Source organism: Macaca mulatta, chromosome 10, assembly GCF_049350105.2.
Source record: "Macaca mulatta isolate MMU2019108-1 chromosome 10, T2T-MMU8v2.0, whole genome shotgun sequence".
In the NCBI taxonomy this organism is placed as follows: domain Eukaryota; kingdom Metazoa; phylum Chordata; class Mammalia; order Primates; family Cercopithecidae; genus Macaca; species Macaca mulatta.
Window position 1 is genome coordinate 65,480,017 of NC_133415.1, and position 19,076 is coordinate 65,499,092.

General features: G+C 44.2%; 1 protein-coding gene, 1 long non-coding RNA gene and 1 pseudogene across 6 annotated transcripts in view; 1 reads left to right on the forward strand and 2 right to left on the reverse strand.

Moving 5' to 3' along the window:
• The window catches only part of SEC23B (SEC23 homolog B, COPII coat complex component), a 49,584-nt gene extending 37,364 nt beyond the window's left edge, over positions 1–12,220 (reverse strand). The window contains exons 1-8 of one of the 4 annotated variants that reach the window (XM_077951125.1): positions 12,128–12,220; positions 11,482–11,635; positions 9,076–9,310; positions 7,547–7,604; positions 3,459–3,545; positions 1,384–1,620; positions 1,006–1,091; positions 83–227 (exon numbers count right to left, since the gene is read on the reverse strand). In XM_077951125.1, coding sequence (XP_077807251.1) covers positions 83–227; positions 1,006–1,091; positions 1,384–1,620; positions 3,459–3,545; positions 7,547–7,604; positions 9,076–9,296 — 834 coding nt within the window. In that variant the 5' untranslated portion in view covers positions 9,297–9,310; positions 11,482–11,635; positions 12,128–12,220. Of the gene's footprint in view, positions 1–82; positions 228–1,005; positions 1,092–1,383; positions 1,621–3,458; positions 3,546–7,546; positions 7,605–9,075; positions 9,311–11,481; positions 11,636–12,087 lie in introns of all 4 variants that reach the window. The other 3 variants (XM_077951126.1, XM_015149566.3, XM_015149565.3) reach the window with 3 other exon arrangements.
• Positions 12,221–12,680: 460 nt separating this feature from the next.
• On the forward strand, positions 12,681–13,858 carry LOC144332032 (uncharacterized). The gene is made up of 2 exons (XR_013399736.1): positions 12,681–12,878; positions 13,627–13,858. It is a non-coding gene; the product is annotated as an uncharacterized LOC144332032 (long non-coding RNA).
• Positions 13,859–16,193: 2,335 nt separating this feature from the next.
• LOC700401 (small ribosomal subunit protein eS19 pseudogene) lies at positions 16,194–16,708 on the reverse strand (annotated as a pseudogene). Its single transcript, XR_001447629.3, has one exon. The product of XR_001447629.3 is annotated as a small ribosomal subunit protein eS19 pseudogene (transcript).
• Between the last annotated feature and the right edge of the window lie 2,368 nt (positions 16,709–19,076).

Below are 19,076 nucleotides of genomic sequence, written 5' to 3' on the forward strand. Positions count from 1 at the left end.
TGATTTTCAAACAAAGCCAACAAATATATTTTCTGAGAGCAAGTCTGTATGATTTGAGAGGTCCTGGTAAATTCCAAATTACCTCCAGCAAGCCAACAGCAATGGACAAAGCAACGCCAGTGGATCGCAAAGGTCTCTTCCCCTGAGTTACTGGCCATGGGTCCCTCTGTAGCTCCCCAAGAAGATCAGTGAGGTTCATATCAATCTTGTGAACAGGCTGCAGAAATCTGCAAGATTTTGAACAGACACATCAACCCAGATTGAATAAAGTACTATGGTCTTCAACACTAGATGCCACACAATTATTGCTCTCCAAGATAATTATTCGGAGTAGTAAATGACGGGTAATTTTTTTCTTCAAAGCTATCTCTCTACTAACACAAAACAATTTAAAGCAGTTTTATTGAGGGATATAAAGCCCAATACTTAGCAATTTAAATATGCTGCATGGAAAAAAAATTGTCTTGAAAAGAAGCAATTCAGTTTAATTAACTTTTAGGCAGCAAAGAAATCCTAAGGACGTGCCTAACACAAGTTCAGTCTATGGGAGGTCCACTTAGGTGGACAATCGTCATCATTCCTCATCATTCTAATCTGTGCTTCTCTTAAGCCTTGAGAGTAAGAGGTTGTCTTCAGCATGTCGGGCGATGCATTTTATCGAGCTTGCTAGCCCAGTCTAGGGCAGCCCCAGGCGCTCAATGGGCTGAGTGAAGTGAATACCCGGTCTTAAGTATGTTTGAGGACACATGAAAGAAGTCTTTTCAGTTTTTCCAGTTTTACTTAAGCATCAAAAAGGACATCAGATGTGGAATGTCTAAGCACAGCAATTGAGCACAGTGGTCTCAAAACCTTTTTGACAAAATACTGAATACTGATGAGGCTTAACCATTTATCTTTTCCTCTAATAATAAGAAAATAAAAGTTCTAATATTTTTCTTTCCTTACTTCCGTGGATCATCTGCCTGTCCATCATAGTACATGTAACACTTCATGTTGGGATCTCACCTGGTTGAAGCAAAAGGGTGCTCCTGTGGTTGCACAGGTCGTGCTTGCTGCATGGGCATGGCTGGCTTGGTCAGGCCCAACATATCCTTAAAAAAAAAGGCCAAAAAGATTCATTTCCAATGACACGAAAAGTGAATGACTAATTTTTAAGAAATGTCCTCAATTGGGTGTGGTGGCACGTGCCTCTAGTCCCATCTACTCAGGAGGCTGAGGTGGGCCAATGGCTCGAGCCCAGGAATTCAAGGCTACAGTGAGCCATGATCACACCACTGAACTCCAGCCTGGGCTACAGGCTCTTTTAAAGAGACCCTAGTCTCTTTAAAAGAAAAGGAAAGAAAAAAGTCCTTGTTCCTGATCCTGTAAAAGTAAGGTACAAACCTGTATTTGCTTTGCAGTTAAATCCTTGGTCCCTCGGAAGACATAACTTTTGGAGATTCCTTCGCAGCTTAGTTCATGAACCTGCACCATCCTGCCAAATGTGATCAGACCCACCAGAGCATCTGGAGGAAGAAGACTCAGGGACATCTGCAGGGACTCTTTGAGTGCTTGAAGGTCATCTTCCTCCAGGCATGTGTCAACCACATAGAGAAAGATCAGAGGGGACTGAGCACCTCGCTTTGGGCAAAGAAAAACAGTATAATGATCAATATACAAATAGACTTAACCAGCACTTTTTAAGGCAAATTCGGTATGAAAATCGTAAGTCTTCATCTATATTTAGTTTTAGGAGATAAGGACATCTACACAAAGCTCTAATTAACTCATTAAATGACTTAGATTCTATTAAATCAAACTAAACATAAAAACTATTTGTATCCAACAACTTACTCAACATTTTTTAATACTTCCTACATGCCAGACATTGTTCCAGGTCCTGGGACACACAGTGAACAGAAAGAACAAAGACTTCTACTTGCCTCAAGGAGTAAGCTTTCTGGAATGGAGAGGTTAAGGGAGACTGCAAACACCAGGAGGAGAGGCAGAGGGCAGAGTCAACTGTTCAACAGAGAAGTCAGGGCAGACTCATTTAGAAAGTAGCATGTGAGCTGGGTTCATGCCTGTAATGCCAGCACTTTGGGAGGCTAAGATGGGAGGATTGCTTAAGCCCAGGAGTTCAAGACCAGCCTGGCAACATGGCGAGACCCCGTCTCTAACAACAACAAAAAGTATAAAAATTTAAAAATTAGTTGGGCATGATGGCACATGCCTGTGGTCCCAGCTACTCGGGAGGCGGAGGCAGGAGGATCCCTTGATCCCTTGAGCCCAATTGGAGGCTGCAGTAAACTATGGTTGCGCTACTACATACCAGCCTGGGCAACAGAGCAAGACCCCATCATAAAAAAAAGAAAAAGAGGGCCGGGTGCAGTGGCTCATGCCTGTAATCCCAGCACTTTGGGAGGCCAAGGTGGGTAGATCACGAGGTCAGGAGTTCAAGACTAGCCTGGCCAACATGGTGAAACCTCGTCTCTACTAAAAATACAAAAATTAGCCAGGCATAGTGGGGTTCACCTTGTAATCCCAGCAACTTGGGAGGCTGAGGCAGGAGAATTGCTTGAACCCAGGAGGCGGAGGTTGCAGTGAGCTGAGATCATGCCACTGCACTCCAGCCTGGGCTACAGCACGAGACTCAAAAAAAAAAAAAAAAGAAAAAAGAAAAAAATGTTTGAGCAAAGCCTGAGGGAGGAGATGGAAGGAGCACTACAGATACAGGGGAGAGCTCCAGCCTCAGGGAAAAGCTAGAGCAGAGGTCCTCAAGCAGGAGTGTTAGCACATTTGAGGAGAGTCAAGGAGGCCCACTGGGCTGAACGAGGACACTAGCAGATACTGGGGTTGGAGTGGTAACATGCAGGGCTTTGAAAACTGTCTTTTACCCTGGGTTAAGGAAAGCCATTTTCACCACTGAGGTTTTCTGAACAGAGAAGTAACATGATTTGTTTTTAAAGAGTTACTCTGGCTGCTGGGTGAAGAATAATGTATAAATAGGCAATGGTAACATTAGGGAGAACAATTAGGAGATTCAAGTAAGAAGCAGTGACTGGCCCAGGGCAGTTGGCAGTAGGGAGGGGGAAGTGGGTGGATTCTGGATAAATTTCTAATACAGAGTCAATGGGATTTTCCAGTGAATTGGATATGGAACATGAAAGAGAGAGGTCAAGGATAAGTCTAAGGTTGTGAAGCTGAACAACTAGATGATGGGGTACCATCAACTGAGATGGAGAAGGCTACAGAGGACGGGTTTGGAATTTAGTCAGTTCTATCTTTTCAGTAGCCTTCTATAATATCAGGACTTGAAAACAATGCCAGTAAATGCACACACATCAAACCTAAGGGTTAGGATCCTGCCGTCCTCACAGCTTTAAGTCCTTGGCCAGGTAAGAGACATGGAAGATAAAGGATTTCAAGAGAAATTCAATATTTAACATTGCTCATTAAATGCACAACAAAGAAATTACCTGTATCATGTACTCAATTGTAGAAAATTGAGGCATCAATTCAGCAGGCTGATTCACCTCAGATATGCCTCCATAAGCCGGAGGAAACTGAAAAGAAGGAAACAATTTTATTAGGGCTGGCATATCTATATTACACTTTTGATTTTCCACGTGTAAAAATGATGCCAAGACGAGAAGAACACTGGAGCCCAGGAGCTTGAGACTAGCTTGGGCAACACCGTGAGACCCTGTCTCTATACAAGAAATAAAATAATTAGTTAGGCATGGTGGCTCGCATCTGTAGTCCCAGCTACTCGGAAGGCTGAGGTGGGAAGATCACTTGAGCCCAGGAGGTTTAGGCTGCAGTTGAGTCATGATTGCGCTACTGCACTCCAGCCTAGGAAAGAGAGCGAGACCCTGTCTCAAAAAAGAAGAAAAAAACGTTAATGACCACATATTTATTCTGAAAGCACAAAATACAGGACATGTTACAAAAATATAAAACTCAACATTTAAAATTTCTAACTCTGCCTTATATTTATATCATTTTCTATCTTCTTAAAAAAATATTTTTTAGAGCAGTTTTAAGTTATTGTTGTAACTTCCAAATGTTTAAAAACACACTTTATGTTGCCCAGGCTGGTCTTGAACTCCTGGCTTCAAGTGATTTTCTCGCCTCAGCCTCCCAAAGGGCTGGGATTACAGGCATGAGCCACCACGCCTAGTCAAAAACACACAAATGAAAACCAGTTCTTAAGTTTTGCCCTGCAAATTAAAGGTTGAGATTTCACCTATTTCATCAATAGTCAATAGTCTAAATAAAGCCAAAGACTTTATTTAGGTTTATTATTTTTGCTATTATCAATAAAGTAATACATATGCAATATAGAAAAATTGGCAAGTCCAGGAAAATAGAAGCAAACAAGGGAGGAAACCTCCCAAAATCCTATCGCCTAGAGGCAGCTACTGTCAATCTCTTGGCATATTTCCTTCCAGACTTAAGCACAGTTGAGAACATCCCATATATACAATGTGGAACTTGTTTTATCCAGTCAACATAATGCCACAGGCATTTTCTTTTGTTTTTAAAACTCTCTGCAAATGTTTTAAATTCACAGCTTGTGGGTTGGTTTATAATCCAAATAGTCTTTAGCTTTACATTAAAAACACAAGTTTAGGTCCATCTCCCCAAGTTGAGCAGATGATCACGCCAGGCCAGTGACCTCAGAGTGATCAAATGTGAGTGCTGCTGAGGAGCTGACAGGCAGCTTTAAGGGGCCTCTGGTTGGGAGAGAGGGGTACAACTGGGCATGCGAGCCCCAGCAGGAATCTCAGTCAGAGCCAGCAGAAGACTCTAGCCCCATCCTGGCCATGACTGCCCACTGGCTGCAGCTCCCAGCAGGGTAAAGCTCGATCAATGACTACAGACACACCAGCCACCTTCCAGCAACCTGGAGAGGCCCTATTCACCCACCCAGTCAGCCAGCTGCACAGAAGGGAGCAAAAGAGACCGAGATCACTCTGATCCCTCCATCTTCCAGCTCTATATTCATTTAGAGCTCGAAAACCCCCACACTGTCCAGCTAGGAAGGTTACAAAAGATTATTTCCACTTAGGACACATAGATTGGCAGATCATACTTGTAAATTGGCAGGTGACGATCTCAGGTAAGCATAATAATATCAAATACTGGCCGGGCGCGGTGGCTCAAGCCTGTAATCCCAGCACTTTGGGAGGCCGAGGCGGGTGGATCACGAGGTCAGGAGATCGAGACCATCCTGGCTAACATGGTGAAACCCCGTCTCTACTAAAAATACAAAAAACTAGCCGGGCGTGGTGGCGGGCGCCTGTAGTCTCAGCTACTTGGGAGGCTGAGGCGGGAGAATGGCGTGAACCCGGGAGGCAGAGCTTGCAGTGAGCCGAGATCACGCCACTGCACTCCAGCCTGGGAGACACAGCGAGACTCCGTCTCAAAAAAAAAAAATAAATAAATAAATAAAATAATAATAATAATATCAAATACTTATATGGCACTTAACCATGTGCCAAGCACTGTTCTAAGTCCTTTATACTCATTAAGTCAGTTTAATTCTCACAATAATCTCATGAAGTGACTATAGGTATACTAAACTATCATCCTAATTTTAAAGACAAGGAAATGAAGGCATAGGCAGTTAAGTGACCTGCCCAAAGTTACACAGGAAATAAGTGGGAGATCTGAGAGTCAAACCCAGGCAGTCTAGCTACAAATCTCTGGCTCTTTAGCCACTATGCTACCCTGCCTTAGAATTTTTATAATAAATTATACTAAACAGAGACATTAATCCCAAATGTAATAGAGAGCAGATATGCTTTTCAGATTTGTATAACTTCTTTTTTTTTTTTTGAGACGGAGTCTCGCTCTGTCAGCAGGCCGGAGTGCAGTGGCGCGATCTCGGCTCACTGCAAGCTCTGCCTCTTGGGTTCACGCCATTCTCCTGCCTCAGCCTCCCAAGTAGTTGGGACTAAGGCACTCGCCACTATGCCCGGCTAATTTTTTGTATTTTTAGTAGAGACGGGGTTTCACCATGTTAGCCAGGATGGTCTCGATCTCCTGACCTCGTGATCCACCCGCCTTGGCCTCCCAAAGTGCTAAGATTACAGGCGTGAGCCACCGCGCCCGGCCAAGATTTGTATATACTTCTGAATCTCTCATGAAGATACATTTTGAATGACATCTGCTTATAGTTTCTGAACCTATAGTCAGTCATCAATTGCACACTGTTCTCTTCATCACTAGACTTATGTGCTGCATCTGAGAATGAGTAATTGTAATGATGATCAAATATATGAACAAATGCATGTGAAGAGCTTAAGATCTGTTAGAACAGTGTACACTACAGTAGACACAATTTTTTTCTAACAACTTTATTAAGGTATAGTTTACAAAAAATTTCACTCGTTTTAAGTGCACAAGTCAAGTAGTTTTAGGAAATGTACAGTTGTGCAATAATTACCACAATCCAGTCTTAGAACACTTCCACTACACGTAGTTACTTTTTTTTTTCTTTTTTGAGATGGAGTCTCACCCTGTCGCCAGGCTGGAGTGCAATGGCTCAATCTCAGCTGACTGCAACCTCCACCTCCCGGGTTCAAGCAATTCTCCTGCCTCAGCCTCCCGAGCAGCTGGGATTACAGGGATGTGCCACCATGCCCAGCTAATTTTCTGGTTTTTTTTTTGAGACGGAGTCTTGCTCTGTCACCAGGCTGGAGTGCAGTGGCATGGATCTCGGCTCACTGCAACCTCCGCCTCCCAGGTTCAGGTGGATTCTCCTGCCTCGGCCTCCCAAGTAGCTTGGACTATAGGCACCCACCATGCCAGGCTAATTTTTGTATTTTTAGTAGAGAGGGGGTTTCACCATGTTGGCCGGGATGGTCTCGATCTCTTGACCTCGTGATCTACCTGCCTCGGCCTCCCAAAGTGCTGGGATTACAGGCGTAAGCCACCGCGCCTGGCCTAATTTTTGTATTTTTAGTAGAGATGGGGTTTCACCATGTTGGCCAAGATGATCTTGATCTCTTGACCTCGTGATCCACCCGCCTCAGCCTCCCAAAATGCTGGGATTACCAGCATGAGCCACCGTGCCTGGCCGCACAGTTATTTTTATAGAGAAGTCTCTCTTGTGACTTGTGAGCTCCTTCTAGTTTGGTACTTTAAAAATTTTTAAATCAAAAGAAGCTCAGCACTAATACCTGGACCCTAAAAGTTAGAAAGATCAGAAAACGAAAATTTAGTAATGTACACTATCCAATTAGAATATACCGAAGTCAAGAGAAATATGAACAACAGGTGCTTTCTTAGGGTCACAGATTCACTGCCTACAGAAAATGTGTAAAAGGGAATTCAATGAGCGCCCTGCCCCCAGTCCCAAGCAAATGACAAGGACTCAAGAAAACCATTCAACAGAATAAACCACAAATGTTCAAATTCAATATTGTGCTTACCAAAAGCTATCACCCTGAGTTCAGCAGAAACTGCTCACTGCCAGTGTAAACACAAATTCAACCTAACAACTTTTTTCATAATACAACTAAAACATATAACATATTTTGTTAAATAATTCACATACCTGATTTCTTTGAAAACAGAAATTACAGGCCCAAAGTTTTGCTCGATAATCAACCTGACTGTGAGAAAGATAAATATTGTTAGTAGGTACCACTTTTATTTTTAAGTTAGAAAGCGTTTATTTATAAATTTCAAGTTTAGTAAATCACACAAATAAATATTTCTATGTGTATGCGTAAGTAAGTACAAGTACGCAAAATGTTCACTGCAGTTAGAATTCTGGCTAAGTACACCAAAATTTCCATCAAATAGCCACAGTGAAGAAATACTAAATCTCTTTTTCTGTTTCTCGATTTCCTAATTTTTTTTTTTTTTTTTTTTTGAGACGGAGTCTCGCTCTGTCGCCCAGGCTGGAGTGCAGTGGCACCATCTCGGCTCACTGCAAGCTCCGCCTGCCGGGTTCACGCCATTCTCCTGTCTCAGCCTCCCGAGTAGCTGGGACTACAGGTGCCCGCCACCTCGCCCGGCTAGTTTTTTGTATTTTTTAGTAGAGACGGGGTTTCACCGTGTTAGCCAGGATGGTCTCAATCTCCTGACCTCGTGATCCGCCCGTCTCGGCCTCCCAAAGTGCTGGGATTACAGGCTTGAGCCACCGCGCCCGGCCGATTTCCTAATTTTTTAAATGTCATGATTTATATAAATTATAGGTTATTTCCCTTTTGCCTTTTATCTTAACATACTCTTCATGATTTTTTTCTAACATCTTTATTGTCCAGCTACGTGAAACTACTAAATCCCAACATTAAGAGCATATTTCACACACAGGAAAATGTTTCTAGATTTTAACCTGACTTAGACCACTTGAAGAAAAGTTGGGCAAGCACATTTCACTTCCTCGAACTGGTTCAAGATAACGCTTCAGGTACTTTTCCCCTTCTTTCTACATGGAGAAAATTAATAACCAGTGGCTACGATTTTACATCAGAGCAGCACTCATATATGGGCACATTAAATAAAAGCAATGGGAATGAAGTAAAAAATGTTCCCTCATATAAAAATGTTACGACACTCTCCACCTGTTTAAAAATCATTTCAAATAATGTCCACATTTAAAAGAAATAGGTCACTATATCAGGGACACACACACAAAAATTACACTTAACAAATTGTTAAGAGCTAAAATTTCTTCTGCCTGCTACTTCTCCCTGCCATATGGCATCCCTGTACCAGGGAAGCATGACAAGACAGTCTAAGCTTTTGAATTCTTTTGGGAAATTAAGAGGAATCAATAAAGTCTATAGTTAAGCCAAAAGCAAACTGATTATCAGCATAAAAAAAAAAAAAGTGAATTACAAATCCTCTCCCTCTACCTCATTCCTGTAAGATTCCAATTTTATCTGGAATTATCAGGCCAGGGAGATGTCTACAAATATTCACCACTTACTACTCACCACAAGAATCATTAAGAGTTTCACTACTGCTCATCACAAATTTGATGACTTGCCCAAATTTAATGATTTTTATGAGCATCACATAAAAGTCATAATATATTGTATTTATCATTTTTACCAGTTTCAAAAGAATCCATACCAAAGTGGGTTGAGAACAGCTTTACAAGTTGGCCTGCTGCAAAGCACAGGTTCATATTGTACAGGAGGTAGGTCTGGACGTTCTTTCAAAGGAGTAAGGAGACAAGCCAGGGGTACAACCATTCTTGTAGCCTCCAGCCGGCTGGAAGGCCACACATTCCAGCTAAAACGCACACCATCCCGTTCTTCATTCTGCTGGATGAACTCCAGGTATGTCGCCATAGTCTAAAAGGGAACTGAAGATAAAACGTTAATAACCTTAATGGTATGTGAAATTCTGAACTAAATGTCAAAAAAAGAAGATGGGCCACGTAACACAGTGTTACAGTGCTTCTTTTTTTTTTAATCCCAGCTTGGTCACTGCAGCCTCCACCTCCCAGGTTCAACGAATTCTCCTGCCTCAGCCTCCCAATTAGCTGGGATTACAGGCATGTGCCACCATGGCCAGCTAATTTTTTGTATTTTTAATAGAGGCGGGAATTCACCATGTTGGCCAGGCTGGTCTCAAACTCCTGACCTCAGGTGATCCACCCACCTCAGTCTTCCAAAGTGCTGGGATTACAGGCGTGAGCCACTGTGCCTGGCCCATCTAACACAGTGTTTCTTAAATACTCTGGAAGAAACTGTTGCTGTAGAGTGACAGCATTTTTTTTCCTTCTGATACCCAAAAGTTGGTTAACCACACAGTTATTGCTGACCACTGCTCCTTTCTCAACTCTCAAGCACTTAAAAATCAATCAGTGGGAGGTTTACAATCACCTGATCATCTCCAAACTACATGTAGTTAAATACTATGACTTCAAACCTCCTCACAGATCACACATCCTATCAGTGAAGCCAATTTTAGCCCCTCGCTCAAGGGTAAATCTTGAACCCTGTTCAGCACCCAGCTATCTTCCTCTCTAATCTCCTTCCTTTCCTTCTCTATTAAATTTTACATTCCAAGTGATTTTTTTTTCGGTAGCGGGGCGGAGTGCTTGTTCCCTTCCGTACTTGGTTAACTTTGGAGAAATGAGCTGGATACTGATCTTCAAGTTTAGTTCATAATGGGAACCAGTTTTGAGCTAAATTATTTCTACTTGGTATTACCAAAATTACTATTATGCTGAGTCTCACCAGAACCTCTTTCCTCGCCACGGTTGCTTACGTTCATGCCTTGAAAGGATGTGGTCAAGGCCAGGCGCCGTAGCTCATGCCTATAATCACAGCACTTTGGGAGGCCAAGACGGGTGGATCACGAGGTCAGGAGTTCAAAACCAGCCTGGCCAACACAGTGAAGCCCCATCTCTACTAAAAATACAAAAACCAGTCAGGTGTGGTAGCACGTGCCTGCAGTCCCAGCTACTCGGGAGGCAGAGGCAGGAGAATTGTCTGAATTCGGGAGGCGGAGGTAGCAGTGAGGCGAGACGGTGCCATTGCATAGCCTGGGCGACAGAGCCAGACTCTGTTTCAAAAAAATAAAAATAAAAAAGACTGTGGTCAATAAAACTGTCTTACAGGCTGAACTCTCAAACCCAGATGATCCCAACTTCATTGAGTGTTTATACATCCTGTTCATATCCTAAAATCTAGGGTAACACACAACTCAGCTATTGGGGCTCAAGGGAACAAGCCCCTCAAGAAAAGTAGTAAAACGGCAAAACAAAGAGTTTATCATATTAAAGTGGCCTCTCGCACCCACTTCCTTCAATGTGGATAACAACCATCTCTGTTATTTTGGGAAGTACCAAACTGTAAATAATTTTGATCAAGGCAATAACATTGCATGGCTAGAAAAGCAAATGAATTAGTCTACTACATGGAGCCCAGAACACAAGAATTCCAGTGTTTGCTCCAACTGAAACTCTAAGAAATCTATTTGCTATTTCTAGCAACGGCAAGAACCTGAAGCACTGTGTCAGCACTCTGGAGCTTCATGGGAAGCAAAGGGATAACTGAAGTCGGAATGAAAGCAAGTTCTAATATCACAACTCTCAGCAAGTGTGTCAGCAGGTTTCATTAAATAACCGTCTCTCTCTCAAAACGTTCTTTATTAAAAGGTACTGGCCGCCAGGCGCAGTGGCTCATGCCTGTAATCCCAGCACTTTGGGAGACCGAGGCCTGTGGATCACCTGAGGTCTGGAATTCAAGACCAGCCTGGCCAACAAGGCAAAACCCCGTCTCTATTAAAAATACAAAAATTAGTTGGGCGTGGTGGCAGGCGCCTGTAATCCCAGCTACTCGGGAGGCTGCGGCAAGGAAGATTGCTTGACCTCGGGAGGCAGAGAGGTTGCAGTGAGCCGAGATCGCCCCACTGCACTCCAGCCTCCGCGAAAAAAAGAAACTACTGGCTCCATCTAATGGTTTCCAAGTACGTACAGCCTAAGACCTGCCGCTCCCTCCTTTTCTCACTGCCTGTTTCCCTCACCCTTCTAGGGTCTGGATTCTGAGCACTGGACACACAATCCAAGGGGACTACAGAAGGTCCACGAATCCTCTGAAGTTATGCGCATGAGGGAATGTGCCTTTCTTCTAGGGAGATGGGTCCACAGCTTTTAACAAAGTATCAACGGGGAAGGTATCTGAAGAGTTAAATAACCGAAAGTATGAATTAGTGAATGAATGAAAGGCCTGGAAAGATAACAGGAGAATACGCCAAAAAATCTGAACCACGCTTATCTCGCCAACTCGTAACTTCTCAGGACACAGCGACCATGTGTATACAAGAATAAATGAGGTTTAATCCTTGAAGGGAGTCCAAGGACCTGGGTTCCAGTTCCAGCTGTCATGAAGCAAAAGTCGTTTCACTTGTCTAAGTCTTGAGTTTCTCAACTATAAAACAGGGGTTGGGTCCTTCCAGCTGTGCGCACCCCGCAATTCTGGGGAACCTGGAGCCAGAAATCGGTGCCAGCCTGGTGGGGGATGACACCCTCAGGGGACTCCTGGATCATCGATTCCCCCCGCTACCCCAAACTGTCAAGAAAAGGCCTCATCCCAGAAGCCGCCCACCTTCGCCCCCGGCAGAAACTCATACCCGTGCGCTCGGACCTCCGTCACCTGGGCGCCGCGCTCACCTGGCCGGAACCGCTCACCTAGCTAGAGCCGTCCTCACCCACAGCTGCAACAGCCAGGCCCCGGCTCCCACCGCCAAGTCCAGCTCAGCTCTCAACCGATTGGCCAGCGCCCCAGCGCGTCATGCCACGACGCTATCCACTGGCCAATCAAAGAGCGCTTCTCCAACGGACTGGCGGAAGAGAGAGACTCAGAGAAGCCCTGCCACCATCTTGGAACAGGGCAAGACAAGTGTGTATCGCACTTCAAAACCACAGTTCCTCGGAACACGTTTCCACACCCCTAAACGTTTCTGTTTCAGAAAACCCCGGCGCCTGCCGCACCGTGGCCTAAGCGCAGCTAGCGCTCCTCAGAGGTTCGCCCTGATACAACATAACATCCGCCCGTCTCAGTGGGAAGTCCCGCTGATCGCCTTAGCTACCGGAAAGCGAGAACGATGACGTATGCTCGCGGAACAGGGAGCTGTACGGGTTGGAAGAAACTAAGGCTGCCGGAAGAAGGCGTCAGCGGGCGGAAGGGGCAGGGCAGAGGGGCGTGGCGGGTGGTGTGCGTGGCGGGGCTTAGGCGCTTGCTGGTTTTGGGAGTCGGTCTCTGTGGCCAGTTGAATTTGAAGTACAGCGGTGTGGTGGTGGTTCACGTTACAAGCTCTCCTCCCTCCTTGCTGCAATGTCTTGGCGCTCTCAGCGAGTCCCTATCATTCTTCTACATGGAGATGAATAATTGAGAACTGTAATATTCAAGCATTTTAAGAGAGTAAGCTTATAACTACATAGAACATAACTTCCTTTTTTAAAATAATTCGAACGTTTAGATTCAGGGGGTACACTGCATATTTGTTACCTGGCTATGAGGTTTCGGATTCGAACGATCTGGTCACCCAGATACTGAGCATAGTACTCAATTTTTTCGGCCCCTCCTACCCTCCCTCGCCACTCTAGTAGTCCCTGGCGTCTATTAATGTCATCTTTGCGTCCATGTGTGCCCACTACTTAGCTCCCACTTACAATTGAGAACATGTATTTGGTTTTTGTCATGCGCATCTGTGTGAAGAGACCACCAAACAGGCTTTGTGTGAGCAACATGGCTGTTTATTTCGCCTGGGTGCAGGTGGGCTGAGTCCGAAGAGTCAGCAAAGGGAGATAAGGGTGGGGCCCTTTTATAGGATTTGGGTAGGTAAAGGAAAATTACAGTCAAAGGGGTGTTGTTCTCTGGCGGCAGGAGTAGGGGTCACAAAGTGCTCAGTGGAGGAGCTTTTTGAGCCAGGATGAGCCAGGAAAAGGAATTTCACAAGATAATGTCATCACTTAAGGCAAGGACCGGCCATTTTCACTTCTTTTGTGGTGAAATGTCATCAGTTAAGGTGGGGCAGGGCATTTGCACTTCTTTTGTGATTCTTCAGTTACTTCAGGCCATCTGGGCAAATACGTGCAAGTCACAGGGGTTGCAATGGCTTGGCTTGGGCTCAGAGGCCTGACAGTTTTCTGTTTCTGCATTCTTTTAGGATTATGGCCTCCAGGTATCCATGTTGCATCCAAGTTGCTGCAGGCATCCATGTTGCTGCAAAAGGCATGATAGAACACAACTTTATACAGCCACCACAACCGTTTTTACACACTGCCAAGTGGCAAACATGAAGACATTCATTACTGTGACTCAACTGTTTTAATTTAATTTAATGTAACTTAATTTAGGAGAGCTAAGTAATTAAACATGAGGCCAAAGTACATAAGAAAGTGGCAGTCTTTTATTGCAAATATGCATACACTCTCGGAGGAGGTTCTCTGGTCCTCAGGTGTGGGGGGCCAGGGAAGTCGCACCGGCGCTCTCGGGTGATGTTCTCCGGTCCACAAATGCGGGGGCCGAAGAAGTCACGCCGGCTCCTACCGGCAGCGGACTTTTATGCCTGGGAGCTGGAAGGGGAGGAGTTTGGGGCATTTGTGTAGGAGTGGCTTCTTGAATTTCGGTGTCCCCAGCTTGACATCATTCTGCGCATGCTCAGTTGATTTGGTTCTTTTCCCGGGCGCGGGAAAATCTGTGATGAAGAACCCGGAAACAACAGGGACTGCTCCATCTTGTTCACCTTCCTCCATCTTGTTCCTTTTCCTTCACCCAAACACTCTGCAGCATATAAAAATAAGCAAAACGATGTAGACATAAAATTATGCAAGAACATATCTAGGCATCCAAGAAGTATCCATTAATTGGCTCAATTTAATACTAAGTTTTAAGTTATGTACAGATCATAGAAATTATTAATAGTTTAAGGCACACAGAAACAATTACTGTTAAATGTGAAGATGATTCAGTTTTGTTGAACATATTTACATTTTTCAGGATCTTAAACATGTAATGTTAATATTAGCTTATCAATAGTAAATTTTTATACATTTAGGAAGTTCAGATTATTCTCTCTGTAAGGAAACAAACTCAAGTAAAATGTACACATGTATAATACTTAACACTGAGAGAAGACATAGCTGGGATTTTTTTTTTTTTTTGAGACGGAGTCTCGCTCTGTCGCCCAGGCTGGAGTTCAGTGGCACCATCTCGGCTAACTGCAAGCTCCGCCTGCCGGGTTCACGCCATTCTCCTGCCTCAGCCTCCCGAGTAGCTGGGACTACAGGCGCCTGCCACCTCGCCCGGCTAGTTTTTTGTATTTTTTAGTAGAGACGGGGTTTCATCGTGTTAGCCAGGATGGTCTCGATCTCCTGACCTCGTGATCCGCCCGTCTCGGCCTCCCAAAGTGCTGGGATTACAGGCTTGAGCCACCGCGCCTGGCAGCTGGGATTTTTTTTAACCAAAAATTAAAATAATATTATTTGCCAAAGATTTGCCTTGATTATTTGAACTTGGATTCTTTCTGCACTAGCAATTTCTGTAAGGATTGTTATAGGACCATCAGGTTCGATTGCCCATTGTGCGGTAACAGAAAGAATAGGAGTTGCAGCAGATAAAGAGTTCCATAATCAAGTGGCAGCCAAATGAGGAGACAAGAGGAATCCTCAAATCTACCTCCCCAAGAGATTAGAGATGGCATTTTTAAGAAGTCTGGAGGGTCAATGGGCTCAAGTGTGGGGATTTCTGATTGTTCAGGAAGTGAGAGGTGAAGTCAGGGGACAGGGAGATGAAGAAACTTCATTCCAGTATTGTTCCTTGGTGGAGGTCTTTATTTATTAAAAAAAAATTGTTTTTGTAAAGCCGGGTCTCACTTTGTTGCCCAGGCTAGTCTCAAACTCCTGACTTCAGGCGATCATCCCGCCTTGGTCTCCCAAAGTGCTGAGATTACAGGTCTGAGCCACTGTGCCCTTCCTGGTGGGGATCCCTAAACAGTTTGGCATCAGCTGTTCTGTGGGAATTCAGGATCTGAAAAACACCTTAAGCAATTCCTGGGTACGAAGATCTAGTGTCAGAGATTCTCAATCAGGGAGCAGGTGATCGGTGTGCTGCAAGGCTTTTGGTTAGTTAGCAGCTGCAGGGAAGTGAATTGAAGTGCACCAATGCACCCTGGTCAGTGCCTAACTAACCTGCCTAAAGCCTGACTTGTAATCTTGTTAACCCTGTGAGGATGGTTTCAGCATTTTAAAGAAATTTTGCATGCATAAACTATTAGAAGATTAATTTACTTATTTTCTGGAATTTTAGGAATAGTTGCTTTACATGTGTTTATTTCCATAAGTGAATTATAACAGAGCTCCTTTAAGACATGAAATAATCTAACTTATTAAAACTTTACAAAGGTAGCAAGATATTTTTTACTCCCACAACAAGAGGGGAAGGCCTTTGTTGATTACAGCCGTGAAAACACATAGACACATAGCATACAGCTTTGGTTCTACAACTTAGGCCACAGGTCAAAATAAATTCAGAAACATAAAAATTCAGTGGACTAGATAACAAAAAGCTGTTCTCCTTCCCAGTGGGCATGGAAGTCTTAACTGATTTGAACTCATAAATAGACAAAAAGGCAAACAAACAAAGAGACTAACCAGATTTTTCGTCATCTCTTATCCAAAAGAGAATAGATCTCTAAAAACTATTAATTCACTTAAAGAGATCACCAGATGTTCAGAACTGAAAACCTAGTTCCTTTTTTTTTTTTTTTTTTTTTCCGAATGAGGCAATATATTAACCCAACATGGTTTGTTCTAATGCTTCTTGTTGGCAGCTGCCACCTGTCCGGCAATTCTGTCCAGATCTCTCTGTCCCTGAGGTGTCAGTTTGCGGTCCCCATCTTGGTCCTTTTCCACCATTTTCAGCCCTTCCAGGGCTTGGAGGACCTGGCGGAGGACGCTGTTGAAGCCTCGGCTGAAGTGGCTGGGGATGATGCCGTTTCTCTGACGTCCCCCGTAGATCTTGGTCATGGAGCCAACCCCAGCGCCACCACGGAGGTACAGGTGCCGCGCTGTGGAACCAGCTCCTGTGTAGAACCAGTTCTCAACGTAGGGAGCAAGCTCTTTGTGCTTGGCCAGCTTGACGGTGTCCACCCATTCAGGGACTTTCAGCTTCCCGGACTTTTTGAGAAAGGCTGCCAGAGCTCTGACGACTTCCCGCTGGTTCACGTCTTTTAGAGGAACTCCAGGCATCATGCGGCTTCCGCTCTGCCAGCCAGAGGAAAGGGAGCGACGGGGTTTCCCGCAAGTTCCTAACTGTTGTTGCCATTCATGGGGAAAAATCCACCAGCTGTGGGCGAATCACAAACAAAACCCAAAATCAGTAAGGAGGAGAAAGAAACGTAGGGAGAAAGTCAGCAATGCTGTAGTACTATTGCTATTTGGTGTTCACTCTGGGAGCCAGGAAAAAGCGTCCTTGGACTTAGAGCCCCATGGGGTGTTCTTCAGTAATGTGGTTTACCTGGTTCTGTCAGGTGAATCCATTGGGATGTTGGTGAAAGCTTCAAAACTGTTAAAGTGTTTCAAAAGGTAAAATTATGGCCTTCATGCAAATATAAAATGAACATGTTCCAGAGATCTTACTTAACTCATTCATTGACTTTATTTAATCCCTACAACCAGGAGGGATGTTCAAACTGGTTCCAAGACGAATTTGGTTTATAGTGACATATTTTCTATCACACAAAATAATGATTTGTATTGCTGTGGCCAGGAATAGTTTACACTGTTATGGGCAGGGAACATTTGCATTACTACCTTCTGTAAGTTAATTTCTATCTCCAGAGAGTTGTAAAATAGCATACTCAAAGGCAGAGGTACATGGCCCCTACAGCAAATGACCCAGAGTTGTTTTGTTTTTTTTTGTTTTTTGTTTTTGTTTTTTGTTTTTTTTGTTGTTTTGAGACGGAGTCTCGCTCTGCCGCCAGGCTGGAGTGCAGTGGTGCAATCTCAGTTCACTGCAACCTCCACATCTCGGCTTCAAGCGATACTCCTGCCTCAGCCTCCCGAGTAGCTGGGACTATAGGCGTGCAACCATGCCCAGATAATTTTTGTAATTTTAGTACAGACAGGGTTTCACCATGTTGGCCAGGATGGTCTCGATCTCTTGACTTCGTGATCCGCCTGCCTCAGCCTCCCAAAGTGCTGGGATTACAGGCAAGAGCCACCATGCCCAGCCCCCAGAGAGTCTTTTAAAAGTGCACAGCATTCCATGGAAAGTCCACCCAGTAACCTCTTTTGACTATTGCAAAATCTTTCATAATTTTTCTGACATATTATCATCATCTATAGCCTGACTCTAAATTCTTTTATTTATTTATTTATTTATTTATTTATTTATTTATTATTATTTTGAGATGGAGTCTCACTCTGTCGCCCAGGCTGGAGTGCAGTGGTGCAATCTTGGCTCACTGCAACCTCCCTCTCTTGGGTTCAAGCAATTCTCCCATCTCAGTCTCCTGAGTGGCTGGGATTACAGGTGCCCGCCACCACACCCGGCTAATTTTTGTGTTTTTAGTAGGGGTTTCGCCATGTTGGCCAGGCTGGTGTCAAACTCCTGACCTCAGGTGATCTGCCCACCTTGGCCTCCCAAAGTGCTGGCATTACAGGTGTGAGCCACCACGCTCGGCCTAAATTCTGTATTTCTGGGTCAGACTTTTCTACCTAACATTCAGATTCATATATTCAGCAACCTGCTGGGTTCTGCAAAGCGTGTTTAGTGTGCACTGGTTACCAATTCAGTTCACTGCATCTTGGACTGTACTTCTACTACCTGCCCGAGCCTGGTGAGCCAGAACGCTCACATACACAAGTTACATGAAGTGGATTTATTATTCACAGAGAAGCAGCAAGGGACAGCAGAAGCCTAGGATTTATGATGAGCTGGTCTCTCAAGACTCAGGAAAGCCGCACAGTGCAGATCGAGTCTCGTCTGTGCATGTCCACTTGTACTCCAGCTGGGAAAAGCTGTAAAAGCATGGAAGGACATTTTGTTTTTGGGGAGGCTAGAACAGAGCCTGGGCTGTTCTGGCTATTTCTTCCTTATCTCAGAATATTATATTCCCAGCACATCGGAATTATTCTTCAGAACTACAAGCAAGAAAGTGGGGAGAACTGGGCCAGTCCAAGGCCATCTGGAGAAATATCCTGCAGACATCGCTGGGTATTCTTGCACATCTCGATCTTAATATGTCCTAAACTGTCCATCATTTCCCTGGCTCCCAGTGAATCTTCTGCCTCTTGTACTTTGTTTCACTTGAAGATGCCATTCTTTTCCCAGTTAGTGAGTCTAGAAAGTAGGAAGTTATCCTTGGCTCTTCCTTATTTCTAACCCCTCCACCTCGAAGGTGACACTGAATCACTTGGTCTTGTTAATTTGTTACTCTAAATATTTCTCAATTTCATCTACTTGCTTAGTTCAGGCACTCATCCTCTGATTGGATTACTGCAACAGTCTCTCAAATGATTGCTTTGCCTAAATTTGCCAGATCCAAAAATCACACTGGTTGCTGGATAGATTTCTCTAAATCACACATCTGACCCTACTATTCTCTTGCTTAAA